The following is a 19,730-nucleotide window of genomic DNA, read 5'->3' on the forward strand; positions in this document are numbered from 1 at the left end:
ACGACACCAGGGACCTCGGTGTAATTCCACCCACAGGCGATTGTCTGTGTGGAGCTCTCCCTGTGTCTGTTGGTTTTCTCCTAGTGTTCCAGTTTCCTCCCAAAGGCCAAAGATGTTTGGACTGGCTATAGGAAATTGCCTGTAGTGTTCAGGGATGTATAGATGAGGTGGGTTGTAGGAGGAGGGGTCTGGGTGGGATGCTCTGGGGGTCGGTGTGGACTTGTTGGGCTGAAGGGCCTGTTTTCACACTGTAGGGATTCTACAGAATGAATGGTCACAGACCATATGCTTTTAGTGATTTTATTTCCTTGATAGTAAATTAAGGATCAGCATTGATTGCCAGGTTTCTTCTCTGGAATGTGTGCTTTCTTGAACACCACACCTTCAAAATAAATGTTCATTAGAAGCACAATGTCAATATGAAGAATAAAAAAATGCCTTTAGTTTAGTAAACCCCACAGTTTGTTAAACACTATTTACATAGTGTTTATCATGCTGCCACTCTAAATCTCAGAGTAGCATCTTCTAATCATTCTCCAGTAAATACTGGTGAAAATTCATCACTTACATATGGGGGCACTATCATAAATGTGTCTGAGTATACTGCTAGATAGTTAGTGGCAATGATAGTTACATCAAAGGACCTAAATTAATACTGTTAAATGATGTTTTCCCTGAACTCTTTAAGGGAATGGTACAGAATTACCCTATAACAGTCTCAGTCTTATTCTACATTCCTTCCCTACAGTTCACACAATGTTGAGGTGGAATTCACAACGGATTGGGAGATACATGTGGTCAGTTTTATCTTCCTCCAAATTATAGTATGATCTTAGCCTTTCCTTCAGAAATAGCATTGGACAAGGTTGTAAACCTTACCCTATTGGCCTTGAAACAACTATTTCGACCTGAAGTTCTGATTTTGACTCTAAAATTATGTTGTAAACTTCTTCATTTGTAGCTCCTGGTAAAGGTTTACCATTCCACTCAAGAACCTCATCACCTAGAAAAGAAAATTATGTATGTAACAACTTTTCTGGAAAATTAACTTTTCACCAGAAATGACAAATTCTGATACTTCACAATTTATACAGAAATACAATAATTGATGTATTTTACCATCGATATCTTACAGTATGAGTTTTATTATCTGCCGGCACAAGAACTATGAAAGTACGAAATAACCTGATGAATTCATTATTGTCATTGAAAAAAAACTAAATTCAAAGGGCAGAACATCAAGTACTTGGAAATGTCAAATGTAAAATAAAAGACAGTAGGGCAATTTTGTTGCTGAACGATGTAGAAATGCTGCTAAGTATGCTCACTAAGAGTTACTGTCATACAGTACTGAAACAGACCTTTCAATCCAACTCATCCATGCCAACAAACATCACAAACATTCAGTCCAAGGTCCAAATGGATGAGTCACTTCCATCTCTCAATGTATTCCTCTTGATATAATTGGCATTAATTGGCACATAAATCCCAAGTACCTACTTTTAATTTAACTATTCCATCACACTACTGGCTGGCCTCCCACTTTCCTATCTATCAATGTGGAGTTGTCCAGTAATCACCAATGCATATCCTGAATCACACCAGGACCCATTCACCCAACATATTCACTGAATGGCTTCTGGTTATGAAACTTCTCAGTTGTAAAATTCTAATCCTCATTTTCAAATCCCTCCATGGCTTTGTGTCCTCCCTAACTCAGTGATTTCCTCCAGTTTCAATCCTCCACATAGGAGGAACAATTCAGTTTCTTTGTGAGAGATAATAGATTCTCCAGCGTCTGCCATTCCTGAGATCACAAGGTGTGGAGCTCAATGAACACAGCAGGCCAAGCAGCATCTTAGGAGCAGGAAAGCTGATGTTTCAGGCCTAGACCCTTGACCCTTCTGATGAAGGGTCTAGGCCCGAAACATCAGCTTTCCAGCTCCTAAGATGCTGCTTGGCCTGCTGTGCTCATCCAGCTCCACACCTTGTGATCTTAGTTTCTTTGTGATTTGGCCAGAGTAATCCTTTGTGATACAACTTCTCTTCATTGTCACATATTTGTTACCTACTGAAGTGCTTACTTAGTTCTTTTAAAGCTTACGGTTATTCATTTCCCTACTCTCATTCTGTAATATCGCCTGCCTATACCGCTACCTTAACAGAAAATAAAAAATGCTGGAGATCACAGTGGATCATGCAGCATCCATGGAAGAAAGCAAGATAACATTTTGAGTCTGGATGACTCTTCCAGACTTGAAATGCTAGCTTGCTTTCTCTCCAGGGATGCTGCCTGACCCACTGTAATCTCCAGCAATTTTTGTTTCAGTACGGATTCCAGCATCTGCAATAATTTGCTCCTATACCACTGCCTTGGCTGCTGATGGAACTCTCAGCCATGTCTTTGTCATCTCTAGGCTCAACAATTCTATTACATTCCTGGCTGGCTTCCAATTGTCCACTCAACTTATATCTCAGTTCATTCCACATCAATTCTCACTCAACTTCACACCTGTCTGCTTATACCAATTTAAAGTCTCATTTTCCCATTTGTCTTTATTCCTTCACATACTCTGTAACACCCCCATGCTCTATTGCACAGCCCACTTTATCTTTCTGCTATTGAAGCCTCACACTCTGAATTTCTTCTGATCTCTCTGCCTCTCTTCAATGAAGGTGTCCTTAAATGCCAATTCTAATCCAAATCCATGCAAACCTAAAACTCCCCATTTGCTTCTACTCCTCTGACCAATCTTTAAACTACACTAATGTTACCTGACACACATTGCCCTTGTCTTATGGATTATCACATGGAAATTTACAAAATGGATTTTGCAGTTTTAAATCTGCTACATCAATTGGTCCTCTTTTGTGTAAACTGTTAGATACATTTTCACAAAATCTCTAACAGATTTGTCAAAAACAATTTCACTTTTATAAATCCGTGCTGACTCTGCTTAATCATGTCATTATTTTCTCTGTGTACAGTTACCACTACCTGATCATTTTTCCAATAGCAGGCAACTTGGCCTGTGCCTCCTGGTTTTTGCTCTACCTCCTTTATTGAGTAGCAGTTTTATATTCATCCCCTTTCAATCAACTGGGAACATTCCAGAAAGTTTAAGGCCAAGACTTAAGGCATATCATACATGGATAAATTAATACTTCCATGCCCAACATGCAGGTGTACATACAGTGTAATTACTTACCAGCTCTTAAATGGCCAACAATATCAGCTAAGCTGCCTTTTTTCACTTTGGTGATAAAGGCCCCAAGCCGTCCAGTTTCTGTAATCTTTCCACCAACCACCTGGATAAGAAAAATGCCAAAACTGATCACTGCTTAAATGTGCTTTAAGGGAAATTTCATTCATACACAACGGCTGTTCCACAATCATTATGTTACTGTGTATAGTATGGGTGCTATGCATGTAAACAATAACAAAGTCATATTTTGGTCACAGCTCTATGGTGTAAAAACAGCAACATGAAGAAATTTCCCTATGATTAAGTTTATTAGTGCATAATCTAATGTGGCGCTCAGACAGCCAAAGCAGTGGACTCCAGAATTGATTCCCAATCTTTGTTGAGCAAACTGATCACAGTTAGTGAAATCACATTGAATCATCGAATTTTTACCATGCAGAAAGAGTCCATTTGGCCTATTGTTCCTGCACCAGTTTTGTTTTGAGTACTAATCTTCTGCCTTTTCCCAATCTCCCTGCCCACTGTTATCATCCAACGAACTATGCAATGCCTTCTTGAATGTCTCTATTGAACAAGCTTCCACTATGTTTCTATGAAGTGCATTCCATTCACTAACCACTCAGTGTGTGAAAAGTTTTTTTTCTCACATCACCCTCATTACATTCTACACCACTTTAAATCTATGCTCTTTCGTTTGGTTTATGAGCATCAACTTCTGCTTATCTACTCTGTCCAGCCCACTCATGATTTTGAAACCCCTTTTCTGAAACTGGGAAGGAAAAGTAAATGAGGCAGATTTTTCACTTCTATGGGCAAGCTTTCCACTTTAGGATCTCTGAGCACTAACTTTCGTTTTTTGAGATTGTTAATGTTTTCCAATTCACAATGCCAATATTACTGCTGGGAGAAAAATTTCATTACATTGAAATTATTCTTACAGTCTTAAACTGGCCACCACATGTTCCCACAGAGAATGCCTAATTCACACTTCACAAATAATTCAGCAACTACAAAAGATACAGAAACGATTGATTGTAATTTGATTGACTTAACAAGTCTAAACCAGGCCTGTGATCTTCCTCAACACAATGTGAATTGAATTATCCAAAGAATCAAATTAAGTCTCTGTGTTGCCAGGAGAAAGTAATGTCTGAAACTGTGTACGATCTACCAATGGCTTTTGTAGACCATGTTCATTACACATCCATGAAGTCTATACTATGTCTTTTACAATTTGTTAACAACGTAGTGTTTCTTGCACACAAGTGACACATGAGTTCATGGAACCCAGCAAACATTCTGCACAGAATGTATTGACAGCAATTTAGAATCCATCCATCTTACTGATGGGTTGTGCACATATACCATATTAAAAAACTCAGAGGTACTAAGAACTACTGATGCTGGAGTCAGAGATACCATCATGTTAAAGAACTCACTTTCAACCCAAGTAGTGCTCCCGATTCTTTTGGCATGCTTGTTCTCTTGTTTAAAATAATACGCCCGATTAGTCGATCACCTTCTTTGGATGGTTGCCATGTGACGGGATGCTGTCAATTAAATGACATTGATTCAGTCATATTAATCAGAAACCAAAAACAGAAACACAATGGCACAAATTATCTCGTCTTCAGATCCTGAAGCAGTCCATGTCCACCTGTCCAGGTTTGGGCGAGTAAATGGCAACTAACATTCAGACCACACAAAGTCCAGGCAACGACCATCTCCAACAAAGAGAAGCTAATTCCTTGTAACTTCCAACAATAATAGCACAACTGAATTCCCTACCATCAAAGGGATCATGATTGACCAGAAACTTAGCTGATCCAGTTGAGGCTACCACAGCAGCTCAAGAGCTGGGAATCCACAGCAAGTAACTCACCCCCCGACTCTCCAACCTCTGCCCACTATTTCCAAGGCTGAAATCAGAGTATGATGGAATTGTCTCCACTTACTTTGGTGAGTGCGACTCCAACAACTCTTAAGAAGCTCAACACAATCCATCAACTCACTGATAGTGTTACGAAGTTGGATAAAGTACTTGTGGATTGGGAGGCAAGAAGTTAGAATTTGGTGTTTGTAAAATGTTAGGGGGGAAAAGCATTGAGTGATTCCTATAGAAGATCATGTGTTTCTTCTGTGCTGAGAGATTTAAAATGGATGTCTGTGAGCAGTAGCTTGAGAGGCTGCAAGTACACAGAGAGTGTCCAAATTGAAACATTTGTATTGACAGGCCGTACAGTTAGCAGGCCATGCAGCATTTGTTTTTATTTTCAACAAGACTTTTGAATTTAGCCAATCAATTTGAACCAGGTACTTAGATACCAAAAACCTACTAAATTTAAGTCTGATAGTTTTAACAACATAGGACTAATCCTATTGTAAGAAATATTGATATGTCATCAAGGGTATAAAAAGAAGCGGACAGTTGGACAAAAACTTCAGAGCTAGCAGCCATCTGCCAAAGCTAATGACTCTCAGCTCTCAAGAGAGAATTGCTGGCCCTCATTGCCTCCTCTATGTCTTAGAGAAAGCGCCTTCTAAATAACAATGGTATCAACGGCACAGTTAATATTCCTGACAGAAGAATTGATGGAGAAGGCGTAGAACATTCTGGAAGACATGTAACCTGGCTGTAATTTTGAGAGACTATTTTTTCTTTTGTAAGTGGGACTTGTATTTATTAGATTAGATTATATTCCCTACAATGTGGAAACAGGCTCTTTGGCCCAACAAGTACATACCACCCTTTGGAGCATCCCACCCAGACCCATCCCCCAATAAACCACACACCCCTGAACACTACAGGCAATTTAGCATGGCCAATCCACCTAGCCTGCACATCTTTGAACTGTGGGAGGAAACCAGAGCACCCAGAGGAAACCCACACAGACACGGGGAGAATGTGCAAACTCCACACAGACAGTCACCCGAGGCTGGAATCGAACCCGGGTCCCTGGTGCTGTGAGGCTGCAGTGCTAACCATTGAGCCACTGTGCCGCCCGTAAAGAAAGAGCATACCATTAAAACTTGTTTTATTCAGGAATAATTAGTAGTCAGAGGGCATTTGTTCGGTTTGTTAATAGCTTGGTTAACTTGTTCACTGTTAAGAGTTTGATAAATAAATTGTTACTTGTTGATTTTAAAGTGATTGTCAGGGATTTATTTTATTTAACCACTCGAAGTTGCTGAAAAGCAGGTTACACAATCTTTCACACTCCTTTTACAGATTATAGGGCAAGGTGCTCCCCTTTGGGTATGTTGGTTTTATCTCTCAGAAGGGGGCCAACCTCACTTTGTAAGAACAGGAGTCTCCATTCGCCACCTTCATCATTCACTCCCTCTACCACCCACACACTTATAGCTGTGTGAACTGCCTGTAAGTTGCATTGCACTGGAATCTCTACCATCTTAAAGGACGAAGGAAGTGTATACATGGCAGCATCCAACTGCCATTCAGTTTCCCCTCCAAGGTGCTCACTATCCTGACTCGCAAATCATACAATTATACAGTATAGACAGGCCCTTGGCCCATTACATCTACTTCGACAAAAAGCTGCTCCAATCTAGAAGGCAGAATTCTACATTAATTAGTCGATGTTATAATATTTCAAAAACTCATCCAAAAACCTTTTTAAATTTGTGAGATTACCAACTTCAACCACCCTCCTGAGAATGCATTCTAGAGTCCCAACACCTTCTGGGTGAAAACAAACCTTTCTTCAATCCCCTCTAAACTGCCTGGTTTTCACCTTAAAATTAGGCCCCTTTAACTAAGGAGAACAGCTTCTTTCTATTCACTCTATCAATGCCCTACATAATTTTATACACCTCAATCAAGTACCCCCTCAATCTTCTCTGCTCCAAAGAAAACAACCTGAGCTTGTCCAGCCACTCTATTCATCTCTAAACTGCTCCATCCCAAGCATCCTGGTGAATCTCCTTTGCATCCCCTTCAACGTCGCCTGGTCAAAACCCTGAATATATCAAGGACTGCAACAGTTCAAGAAGGCAGCTCACCATCACTTTCTCAAGGGCTAATAAGGCGTGACAATAAGTGATAGCCTCACCAGTAACACTCAAGGTGTATTTGCTAATAAGCTTCTTTTTCAATCTCAACGTTCATAAACTCACTGCTCAATCATTTATTGTCATGCTTTATTAGTCTTGAGAAAGTGATGCTGAGTTCCCTTTTTGAACTGCTGTAGTACTTGTTACAAAAGTACACACGCTGTTGTTAACAATGGAATTCCAGGGTTTTGATCAGGTAACAGTGAAGGGGAGGCAAAGGAGATCCGTGCATCTCAGCAGTCCAGGCTAACACAAACTCATACACATACAAAGAACACTGTTCAGTTTCAGTACTCTCACCAGCCCTGGCCAACAGTGCTCATACATATACACACATACACTCCAACACAACTCAATATTAGTACATGCCTGACAGTAATGCCGACTATATTCAGATTACACCGCATTGCTGACAATGTTTTGTGCATTCCTCAATTTTTGAATGTGTAGAAGAATCCTGATAACAATGTTTGCTGAGAATTAGTATCTGTTGAAGCTGTTGTGTTCTTTAATGTTAGCCCTTATTGTTAGTAAGAGCATTCCAACTTTAGTGATGATTAAAAAATGTATGTTTTCTTACCGAGCTGACAGGTAAGGTCTCACTGCTATGCCACGTAACTGGATCCAACCAATAGTAATCTAAATCACCTTGGAAGGGAAATAGTACAGCTGTAAAGTATAGTCAGAACATCATCATTTATTAATAAACAAGAACATCTGAAAATGTCTCTAATTCTTTGATTAATTGATCTTACTCTAATCTGTTCTGAAGAAGTTACACTAGACTCTAACTGTTAACTCTGTTTCTCTTTCTGCAGATGTTGCCAGGCCTGCTGAGTTTCTCCAGAATGTTATGTTTTTATTACGTTCAATTGTCTTTGCAGCACAGTTTTCAATCCCTCTCAATTCTGCTCCCTTCCTACATTTCTTGTTTCTCCAATTCTCTAATACTTTAAGGAAATAATTCTCTTCTGGCTCACCTTCTTTCTCATAGCTTTAGACACTCTTAAGTTGTGTCACAACTTTCAGCAATGAATGTCATTAGTCTGCAATGACATTGCATACTTGCAACTTGTTTTAAAGTTTCCTGTAATTGTCTAATGATAAATGCCTGTTTAATTCTGATGTAAAGTGGTGCCCAGTGATACTTTGGAGATAACAAAGCAAAATATTATAAATGAATTTATTTCACATTGTAGTCCGAAGAACAGACCCTTTCTCAACAATGGTTAACATATTAAATCCCTTCTAGCTGAATATGTACCTACAATTTACTCAAACTTATGAAGAACAAAGAACAGTACAGAACAAGAACAGACCCTTTGGCCCAACAAGGCTGTGCCAACACATGATGTCTTTCTAAATTAAAAACATTTTGCCTCTGTCAATATCCCTCTACTCCGTGCCTATTCATGTATCTGTCAATATGTCTCTGAAACGTTGCCACTGTATCCGCCCCCATCGCCTTCTCTGGCAGTGCATTTCAGGCACTAACAACGCACTGTGTAATAGCAAAACAAGCCTTACACTTCTGATGCTTATAAGGTTGTGCCAGGTACACTAACCTGTCCTTCATCTCTCATTTCTTTCTCAGTCCCTGCTGATTTCTTACTCCTGGTTTAATTATCTTATAGCTTCCTATAGCCTGTAATGCTTAGAGTACAATTTCAGACTATTACACCACTACCCCCACTTCCTAGGTGTCCCTAGCAATTGGAACGGCGCCTGCACCATTGTGGAGCTGGGACTTGGGACTCTGAGATCTGGAGATTTTTTTCCTCCTCACCTTTTGTCTCTGTTAAAATATTTTAATTCTGGTTTAAGTAACCAAGTGGGCACCAGTCAATGGTGCCTTTATAAACTTTTTGGTGTACTTTTGTGTTCCTATACTTATTAAACGTGACAATTAAATAAGTCTAAATAAATCAAAATGAACCAATCAGAAATTGATATATAACCCTGGTACAGGTGATTCATAACTGCCCCCAAATGATGCAGCAAGCTACTCAGTCAGACGATTAATGAATAGCTAAGCTATAAAAGAAAATGGGAGATGGACCGCCCAGCATTGACCTCAACACCAGTAGTGACCATGGTATATCCTGTACAGTTGATGCTGCAAACCACACTCCTCCAGCAAATGCACAGCGGTGCCAAAATTTGGAAAGGTGTCACACAACAGCCTGACATAGCTGAACTTAATCTCACCAGGTCATAGCTTACAGCCAATGTCCCAGGTTCCCCAGTCACTCTCCTTAAGAATATCCTGTCCCACCAGCAGGTCACATTTATTTGTGACATGGGGATACAGAATTGGATACAGTGGTCCTGCAATTCCGTGATGTTGATTCTGAACCCCATAAGTCTCAAGGCATCAGAACAAACAAGGATAGGGAAATCTGCTTTTCTTTATTAAAATCCATGCCTGGGTGTGATAAATCCTAGCTGACTGAGGAAAATAAAGATGAAAGTTGCAAAAGCTCAGACTAGAACGTTCACTCAATATGGGTGTTGTGCCAGATGTCTGGATCACAACAGAACTTTGAAGTCATACCATCGTAATGATATAGCAAGATGCCCATGTGGCTCATTGTATCCAGTACTAGCTCTCTGCAGAGCAATCCAGTCAGTCACTTAATTCATGAGAGTATAGAACATAGAACAGCACAGGCCCTTTGACCCACGATGTTGTGCTGAACTTTTACCCTAAATCTAAGATCTACCTAACCTCCACCCCTACCTTATACTATCATCCATATGCCTATCTAATAGCTGCTTAAATGCTCCGAATGAGGCTGACTCCATTACCCTCTCCGGTATCATTCATAATTGTTGAAATTAGCTTACGCAGACAGCTAAATGCACTGGCATGTCCCATGATTGGCACACATTGATAGTTATGATGGTAGAAAGAAGGAACAATGTTATGTCATTGCATCCACTCTTTATTGTATGTTTGTGTTGGTCTTTAGCGTTATATTCACTCCATGGACATAGCCATGGCTGTCCCTCACTGCTCTAAATTATCAGACTAGAGGAGGTGGATGTTAGTAAGGAAGATGTATTAGGAATTTTGAGGAACTTGAAGATGATAAGTCCCTCAGGCCTGATGAGATTTATCCAGGGATTCTATGGGAAGCGAGGGAAGAGATCGCAGGGCCTTTGGTGATGATCTTTTCGTCCTCACTGTCCACAAGTATAGTGCCAGAAGATTGCAGAGTGGTAAAAATTATTCCCTTGTTCAGAAAAGGAATAGGGACAACCCTGGAAATTACAAGCCAGTTAGTCTTACGTCAGTGGTGGGTAAATTATCGGAAAGGGCTCTGGGAGATAGGATTTATGATCACTTGGATAGGGACAATTTGATTCATGAAAGTCAACATGGATTTGTGAAAGGTAGATCATGCCTCACAAGCCTTACTGAATTCTTTGAAGAGGTGACCAAACATGTGGATGAAGGGAAAATAGTGGATGTGTTAATCATGGATTTAAGTAAGGTATCTGATATGGGTTCCCAATGGTAGGCTCATGCAGAAAGGGAGTATGGGACAGGGGGAAATGTGGCAAATTGGATTCAGGATTGGCTGACTCTGCGTCTGACTCTGAGGTGGTAGTGGATGGAAAATATTCAAAATGGTGCTCAGTTACGAGTGGTGTACCACAAGGATCTGTTCTGGGTCCTCTTCTATTTGTGATTTTGTAAATGATTTGGATGTAGGAGTGGAAGGGTGGATTAATAAGTTCGCGGATGAATCAAAGGTGGGTCGGGTTGTGGATAGTGCAGAGGGCTGTTCTAGGTTACAAAGGGACATTGAAAGGATACAGAGCTGGGCTGAGAAGTGGCAGATGGAATTTAACCCTGAAAAGTGTGAGGTGATTCATTTTGGAAAGACAAATTTCAAAGTAGAATACAAGGTTAACAGGAAGTCTAAGCCTGAAATGTCCGCCTTCCTGCCCATCTGATGCTGCTTGGTCTGCTGTGTTCATCCAGCTCTACATCTTGTTATCTCAGATTCTTGGCAGTGTGGAGGAGCAGAGGGATCTGGGGGTTCATGTCCACAGTTCCCCGAAATCTTCCACCCAGTTGACATAGTTATTAAAAAGGCGTATGGTGTGTTAGCTTTCATTAATAGAGGGATTGAGTTCAAGAGCCGAGAAGTTACGCTCCAGCTAGACAAACCCCTGGTTTGGCCATATCTAGTGTATTGTGTCCAGTTCTGGTCACCTCATTACAGGGAAGATGTGCAAGCGTTGGAAAAGGTGCAGAGGAGATTTACCAAGATGTTGCCTGGAATGGAGGAAACGTTGAGAGAGCTAGAGCTTTTCTCTTCAGAATGCTAAAGGATGAGAGGTGACTTGATAGAGGTATACAAAATGATGAGGGGTATGGATTGAGTGGAATACCAGAGAATTTTTCCCAGGGTGGAGGCAGCTATTGTGAGGGGGCATAGTTTTAAAGTGAGCGGAGGTAGATATAGGGCAGACGTCAGAGGTAAGGGGCATGAGATGAATTGCCAGAGAGGGTAGTGGAGTCGGCCTCATTAGGGACATTTAAGCAGCAACTACATAGGCATATGGATGATAAGATAAGGTAGAGGTGGAGGTTAGATAGACCTTAGGTTTAGGGTAAAAGTTCGGCACAACATTGTGGCTGAAGGGTCTGGACTGTGCTGTACTGTTCGATGCTGTATAAGGCACATTGTTTCCAGATCACGTTAAGTAGGTAATTGAATAAGCAGGTAATAAGGACTTGGCTAGCCAATACCCTGAGTAGATGCACGAGTGGACAGTAATGACACAGGCCTTTTATTTTCTTACGTTGACTGTCACCAACTACCATCATATCAAGCTCTCCCCAAATTAGTTTGATGCCCCTTACTAAACCCTCTGTTCTCCTTTGAATCTCTCTTCCTCTCGTCCATGTACTGATCACAGTCCAGACCCTTCCTCCACACTGGTTTTCCCTTGCCAGTCCCAATCCTCTGCAAAAGGGACATTCTTCAGCCGCCATTCTTTATGCTACACGGTTAAAGAGGGAAGAGGCCGAGAGACACCCAGCAACCAGGGAGACCACTACGTTCTCATGCACCACTAACTATCTTGGAGATAGGACTATGACTATAAGTATTGCATGTTTGACTAGCAATTTTTTTTGAAGGTACAAACCCACTACAGGCCAGCAGAAAGCTTAATCTTCTACAAACACATCACTAATGACCCCTTTTCTCGAGAGGATAGCAGTAATGTGAAAGACCTTCAAAGCATACAAATTTAAAGGGACATTCAAAACCATAAAGGGTTTTGACTGAGTTAATGAGAAGAAAATATCCACAACAGCAGAAGAGTTATTGAGTACTGAGCACAGATTTAAGGTGATTGACAAAGAAACAATGGGCAGATGGGGAAAAGAGATATGATTCAGCATGTTACTCTGACAGGGGATACACTAACTGATGAATGGCTGAAGCAGATTTCAGTGCAACCTTCAATCAGCAACTGGATGAAAAGGAGACATGAGACAGCTTTGGTAAACAGGGTTAAGATTAGATTAGATTAGATTAGATTAGATACAGTGTGGAAACAGGCCCTTCGGGCCAACAAGTCCACACCGCCCTTGAAAGATCCCACCCAGACCCATCCCCCTATAACGCACACACCCCTGAACACTATGAGCAATTTAGCATGGCCAATCCACCTAGCCTGCATATTTTTGGACTGTGGGAAGAAACCGGAGCACCCGGAGGAAACCCACACAGACACGAGGAGAATGTGCAAACTCCACACAGACAGTCGCCCAAGGCTGGAATCGAACCCAGGTCCCTGGCGCTGTGAGGCTGCAGTGCCAACCACTGAGCCACCGTGCCGCACAGAGAAGATGGAGAATCCAAAGGGACACTACAAATACATTAATGACAAAAGGGTAACTGGGGAGAGAATTGGGCTCCTTAAAGATCAGCAAGGCCACCTCTGTGTGGAACCACAGGAGATGGGGTAAATACTAAATGAGAATTTTACATCAGTGTTTACTGTAGGGAAGGTTATGGAAGATAGAGAACATGGGGAAATAAAAGCGACCTCTTGATAAAACGTCCATATTACAGAGGATGAGATACCGGACGAGATATCGGACATCTTGAAATGCATAAAGATGGATAAATCCCAAGGACCTAAACAAGTGCACCTTAGAACTCTGTGGGAATCTAGGAAAGTGATTGCTGGGCCACTTGCTGAGGTAGCTGGATCATCATTAGCCACAGGTGAGGTACCAGAAGGTTGGCTAACATGGTAACATTATTTCAGAAAGGTGGTAAGGAAAAGCCAGGGAATCAAGGACAAGTGAACCTGGTAAACCTGACATAAGTGCTGGACAAGTTGTTAGAGGGAATCCTAAGGGTTAGGATTTACACGCATTTGGAAAGGCAAGGACAGATTAGGGATAGTCAATCTGGCTTCGCGTGTGGGAAATCATGTCTCACTAACTTGATTGAGTTTTCTTCAAGTAATGAAGAGAATTGATGAGAGCAGAGCAGTGTACATGATCGTTGGTGATTAACAACAGTGGGTGTGTAAGAGGCCTGGTGGGTGGGGTAGGGGGCTGGGACATGAGAGAGTTTAGGCACTGAAATTACTGAACTTAGTATTGAGTCCGGAGGGCTGTAGGGTCCCCAAGCGGAAAATGAGGCGTTATTCCTCCAGCTTGCGTTGGGCTTCACTGGAACACTGCAGCAAGCCAGAGACAGTTGTTGGCCAGGGAGCAGGGTGGTGCATTGAAGTGGCAGGGAACAGGTTGTTCAGGGTCTTTTTTGCAAGCAGACCATAGATGTTCTGCAAAGCAGTCGCCAAGTCTACGCTTTGTTTCCGCAATGTAGAGGAGACCACATTGTGAGCAGTGAATGCAGTAGACTAGATTCTGGAAAATGCAGGTGAAGTGTTGCTTTACCTGAAAGGTATATTTGGGCCCTTGGCTACTGAGGACGGAGCAAGTAAATGGGCAGGTGCTGAATCTTCAGCGGTTACAGGGGAAGATGCTGTAGGGGAGGTGCTGGGGGTGAAGGAAGTGTGGACCAGGGTGTCCCGGAGGGAACGGTCCCTGCAGAAGGCGGACAAGGGAAGGGAGGGGAATATGTGTCTGGTGGTGGCATCTTGCTTGGGCTGGCGGAAATGGCATCTGACGATCTTCAGGATGTGGATGCTGGTGGGATGGTAGGTGAGGATAAAGGGAACCCTATCACTGTTGCGGGAGGCAAGAGAAGGGGTGAAGATGGAAGTGCAGGAGATGGGTCGGGCCTGATTGAGGGCTCTGAGGACAATGGGGTTGGGGAATCCTTGGTTGAGGAAGAAGGTTCACATTTTGGAGGCTCCCTTGTCGAATTTGGCCTCATCACATGCGATGGAGACGGAGGAACTCAGAGAATGGGATGGAGACTTTACAGGAAATGGGGTGTGAGGATGCATAATTCAGGTAGCTGTGGGAGTCAGTGGGTTTGTAATGGATATTAGTGGCCAGTCTATCCCCAGAAATGGAAACAGAAATGTCAAGGAAGGGAAGGGAGGAGTCAGAGATAGTGAGGGCAGGGTGGAAATTGGAGGCGAAATTGATGAAATTTTTCAATTCCAGAGGGAAGCATCAATGATTCAGAGAAAGAGTTGTGGGTGGGGGCTGGAATAGGACTGAAACAAGGAATATTCCACATACCCCATGAAGAGACAGGCATAACTAGGGCCGATGTGGGCCCCCACGGCAACATCTCTCAACTGAAGAAAATGCAAAGAGTTGAAAGAGAAGTCGTTGAAGGTGAGAACAAGGTTGGCCAAGCGGAGGAAGGTGGTGGTGGGTGTGGATGGTCTAGGTCTTTGCTCCAGGAAGAAGCGGAGAGCCCTAAGGGCCGCCTGGTGGGGAATGGGCGTGTAAAAGAATTGCACATCATTGCTAAAGAGGTGGTGGCTGGGGCCATTTAACTGTAAGTTTTGAAACTGACGTCAGGCGTCAGATGAATCATGGATGTACCATCCCCACCTGTTGTTAGTCACTAACAGTGCCCATTAACAACTAATCACCCTCCCAGACTGATTGATAGCAACACTGCTGGGACTTTTTTTTATAGGCCTCCGCAAAGTTCCAGGGATGTGGAGGAGAGAATTCGCAAAACTATTCTGGGCAGGAGTTGAAGGAACAGGGTGGTCATTATGGGAGACTTTAACTTCCCTAACATTATCTGGAAATGATATAACTCGAGTACGTCGGATGGATCAGTTTTTGTGCAATGTGTGCAGGACGGTTTCCTGACTCAGTATGTCGAAGGGCCGACAAGAGGGGAGGCCACACTGGATCTGGTACTTGGTAATGAACCAGGCCAGGTGTTTGATTTAGTGGAAGGTGGGCACTTTGGAGAGAGTGACCATAATTCGGTTATGTTTAGCGATGGAAAGGGATAGGAACATGCCACAGGGCAAGAGTTATAGACAGGGGGGGGGAGGGCAATTATAATGTGATTAGGCAAGACTTGGGAGGCATAGAATGGGTTAGCAACATGCAGGGGATGGGGATGATCAAAATGTGGAGCTGGTTTAAGGAAGAGATATCGCGTGTGCTTGATAGGTATGCCCCTGTCAGGTAGGGAGAAAGCGATAAGGTAAGGGAACTGTGGTTTACTAAAGAAATTGTATCGCTTATTAAGCGGAACAGGGAGGCTTATGTGACAATGAGACAAGATGGTTCACATGAGGCGATGGAGAGTAACAGATTAGCTAGGAAGTATTTGAAGAGCAAGGAGGGGACATGAGCAGACATTAGTAGGTAGAATAAAGGAGAACCTTAAAGCTTTCTATAGGTATGTGAGGAATAAGAGGATGACTAGGGTAGGAATAGGGCCAGTCAAAGACAGAAGAGGGAAGTTGTGTGTGGACCCTGTGGAGATCAGAGAGGTGCTAAACAAATATTTCTCATTTGTTTTCACTCTGGAAAAGGAGAATATTTTAGAGGAGAAGACTGAGTTACGGGCTACTAGAATTGAAAGGAGTGAGGTTAGTAAGGAGGAGGTGTTATCAATTCCAGAAGGTGTGATGGTAGATAAATCCCCTGGGGCAGATGGGATTTTTCCAAGGATTCTCTGGGAAGCTAGCGGGGAGGCGGTGGAGCCTTTGGCCTTGATCTTTGTGTCCTCATTGTCTATAGGTTTAGTACCAGGGGACTGGAGGATTGCAAATGTTGTGCCCTTGTTCAAGAAGGGCAGTAGAGATGACCCAGGTAATTATAGACCATTGAGACTTACATCTGTTGTAGGAAAAGTTTTGGAAAGGACTTTAAGAGATAGGACTTATAATCATTTAGCAAGCAACAATTTGATTGGAGATAGTCAAGATGGATTCGTCAAGGGCAGATCATGCCTCACAAACCTCATTGAGTTTTTGAGAAGGTGACCAAGCATGTGCATGAGGGTAGGGCAGTTGATGTGGTGTACATGGACTTCAGTAAAGCCTTTGATACGTTTCCACATGATAGGCTATTGGAGAAAATACAGAGGGAGATTTAGCAGTTTGGATTAGAAACTGGCTTTATGTAAGAAGGTAACGAGTGGTGGTTGATGGAAAATGTTCAGCTTGGAGTCCGATTACTAGTGGTGTGCCTCAAGGATCTGTTTTGGGTCCAATGCTGTTTGTCATTTTTATAAATGACTTGGACGTGGGCATGGGTGGATGGGTTAGTAAGTTTGCAGATGACACTAAAGTCGGTGGAGTGGTGGACAGTGTGGAAGAATGTTGCAGGTTGCAGGGCGACTTGGATAAACTGCAGAATTGGGCTGAAAGTTGGCAAATGGAGTTTAATACGGATAAATGTGAGGTGATTCACTTTGGGAGGAATAATAGGAAGGCAGAATACTGGGTCAATGGAAAGATTCTTGGTAGTGTGGATGTGCAGAGGAATCTTGGTGTCTCTGTACACAGATCCCTGAAAGTGGCCTTCCAGGTTGATAGTGCTGTTAAGAAGGGTTATGGTGTGTTAGGTTTTATTGGTAGAGGGGTTGAGTTCCGGAGGCGTGATGTCATGCTGCAACTGTACAAAATGCTAGTGCGGCCTCACTTGGAATATTGCATGCAGTTCTGGTCGCCCCATTACAGGAAGGATGTGGAAGCATTGGAAAAGGTGCAGAGGAGATTTATCAGGATGTTGCCTGGACTGGAGCACAGGTCCTATGAAGAAAGGCTGAGGGACTTGGGTCTGTTCTCATTGGAGAGAAGGCGGCTAAGAGGGGATTTAATAGAGACATACAAGATGATTAGAGGATTAGATAGGGTGGACAGTGAGGGTCTTTTTCCAAGGATGATGACTTCAGCTTGTACAAGGGGGCATAGCTACAAATTGAGGGGTGATAGATTTAATACAGATGTCAGTGGCAGGTTCTTTACTCAGAGAGTGGTAAGGGCGTGGAACGCCCTGCCTTCCAATGCAGTTAACTCAGCCACATTAGGGGCATTTAAACAGTCCTTGGATAAGCATATGGATGATGATTGGATAGTGTAGGGAGAGGGGCTTAGATTAGTTCACATGTCGGTGCAAAGGGCCTGTTCTGCGCTGCATTTTTGTATGTTCTATCGTCTATCTTCTAACGCTTTTGTCTGTCCAACTGTTTTTCTCGCTCTTTGGGCTCTATCTCATGGTTCCTCCATACGCCACCCACCTCCCTATTTTCTGCAAATAACCTGATGTTTTCCCAGCCACCATCAGTCCAGAGGAAGGATACATGAAACATTAACTCTGTTTTCTCCTTCACAGATGCTGCCAGACCTACTGAGTTTTTCCAGCAACTTCGCTTTTGTTCCTGATTTACAACATCTGCAGTTCTTTTGGTTTATATTATGATCCATATGGACTTCAGTAAAGCATCCAACAAAGCTCCTCATAGTTGACTTGTTGCAAGGTTAGATCATGTGGAATGTGGGATAAATTAGCCACTTAGATACGTAACTGGCTTCAGGAGAGAAGGCAGTGGTGGTGGAGTGTTGCTTTTCAGAATGGCGCCAGCAGTGTAGAAAAAGGATTGGTGCTGGGTCCACAGCTTTTCTTCATTTATATAAATGATTTGGATTTGAACAAGGAAGGTATGGTTAATAAGTTTGCAGCTGACACCAAACTGGCAGTGTTGTGGACAGCAAAGAAGGTTACCCCAGAGTACAACAGGGGCTTGATCAGATGGGGCAACTTGCCGAAGAGTGACAGCTGGAGTTTAATTCAGATAAATGTGAGGTGTTGGAAAGGCAAATCAGGGCATCACTTGGACACTTAATGGTAAGGTCCTGGGGAGTACTGCGGAACAAAGAGTTCAGATCCACAGTTCTTCGAAAGTGGAGTCACAGGTAAATAGGATAGCGAAGAAGGCACTTGCCTTGCCTTTGTTGGTCAGTGCACTGAGTATAGGAGTTGGGAGGATATGTTGCAGGCATTGTTCAACCACTACTACATGCAATTCCGGTCTCCCTGCTATAGAAAAGGTGTTGTAAAACTTGAAAGGGTTCAGAAAAGATTTATAAGGATGTAGCCAGCTTTGGAGGGTTTGAGCCAAAGGGAGAGGCTGAATAGACTGGAGTTATTTTCCCTGGAACATCTGAGGATGAGGGGTGACCTTATAGAGGATTATAAAATCATTGCGGCATGGGTAGGGTAAATAGACAAGGTCTTTTTTCCCAGGGTAGGTGAGTCCAAAACTCGATAGCAAAAGTTTAAGCTGAGAGGGGTAAGATTTAAAAGAAACCTAAGGGGTAACCTTTTCACACAGAGGGTGCTGCATGTATGCAATGGCCTGCCAGGGGAAGTGGTGGATGCTGGTACAATTACAACATTTATTTGACATCTGGGTGGGTATATGAATAGGAAGGATTTAGAAGGATATGGGCCAAATGCTGGCAAATGGGACTGGATCTATCTAGGATATCTGGTCAGCATGGAAGAGTTGCACCGAAGGGTCTGTTTCTGTGCAATGTATCTCTATGATTCCAGGACTTGCAAGGAAAGCACACTACACAATGATGATGAATGAGCAGGGTGACACTGATAGGACAGCTGGAGTAAGTATGATGGGCACAAGTATCGCCACTTGTGTTGTGTCATTCTATAACTTAATGAGTTTAAGCCCACCACCCCACAGCCCAGAATTGTAAACTGTTGAATATCTAATCTCCAAACTGCTGAGTTCCCATCCATTGGAGAAATAAGGGGCTCCTTCATTTCCATGCAGGCATCTCTCGGTCTGGTGACTATACCGTCATCTCTGTAGCTTGAAAGAGGATCAAAGTGTTTAGTAGTCAACTTCTCATTTGAGTGTAATCCTAGTGGTGGAGCAGACACTCGGAATATCAAGCTTGATGTCCAGCTTCAATGTCGTTTTTGTTCGAGCTTGTTTCATATTGCAGTATTCTTCATAATCAATCTTCACAGTCACCCTCCTGACTTTAACC

The 19,730-nt window shown here is 42.6% G+C and overlaps 1 protein-coding gene across 4 annotated transcripts in view; it reads right to left on the reverse strand.

Annotated features, from left to right (window-relative positions):
• LOC125452394 (regulating synaptic membrane exocytosis protein 1-like) overlaps nucleotides 1-19,730 on the reverse strand; it is a 596,477-nt gene that overhangs the window by 290,969 nt on the left and 285,778 nt on the right. For all 4 annotated transcript variants that reach the window (XM_059645492.1, XM_059645491.1, XM_059645490.1 and 1 more), the window contains 4 exons: nucleotides 7,858-7,925; nucleotides 4,646-4,756; nucleotides 3,210-3,309; nucleotides 880-1,003 (listed from right to left, as the gene is read on the reverse strand). In XM_059645492.1, the coding sequence (XP_059501475.1) occupies nucleotides 880-1,003; nucleotides 3,210-3,309; nucleotides 4,646-4,756; nucleotides 7,858-7,925 (403 nt within the window). The remainder of the gene's footprint in view (nucleotides 1-879; nucleotides 1,004-3,209; nucleotides 3,310-4,645; nucleotides 4,757-7,857; nucleotides 7,926-19,730) is intronic.

Source organism: Stegostoma tigrinum, chromosome 4 (assembly GCF_030684315.1).
Source record: "Stegostoma tigrinum isolate sSteTig4 chromosome 4, sSteTig4.hap1, whole genome shotgun sequence".
NCBI lineage: Eukaryota > Metazoa > Chordata > Chondrichthyes > Orectolobiformes > Stegostomatidae > Stegostoma > Stegostoma tigrinum.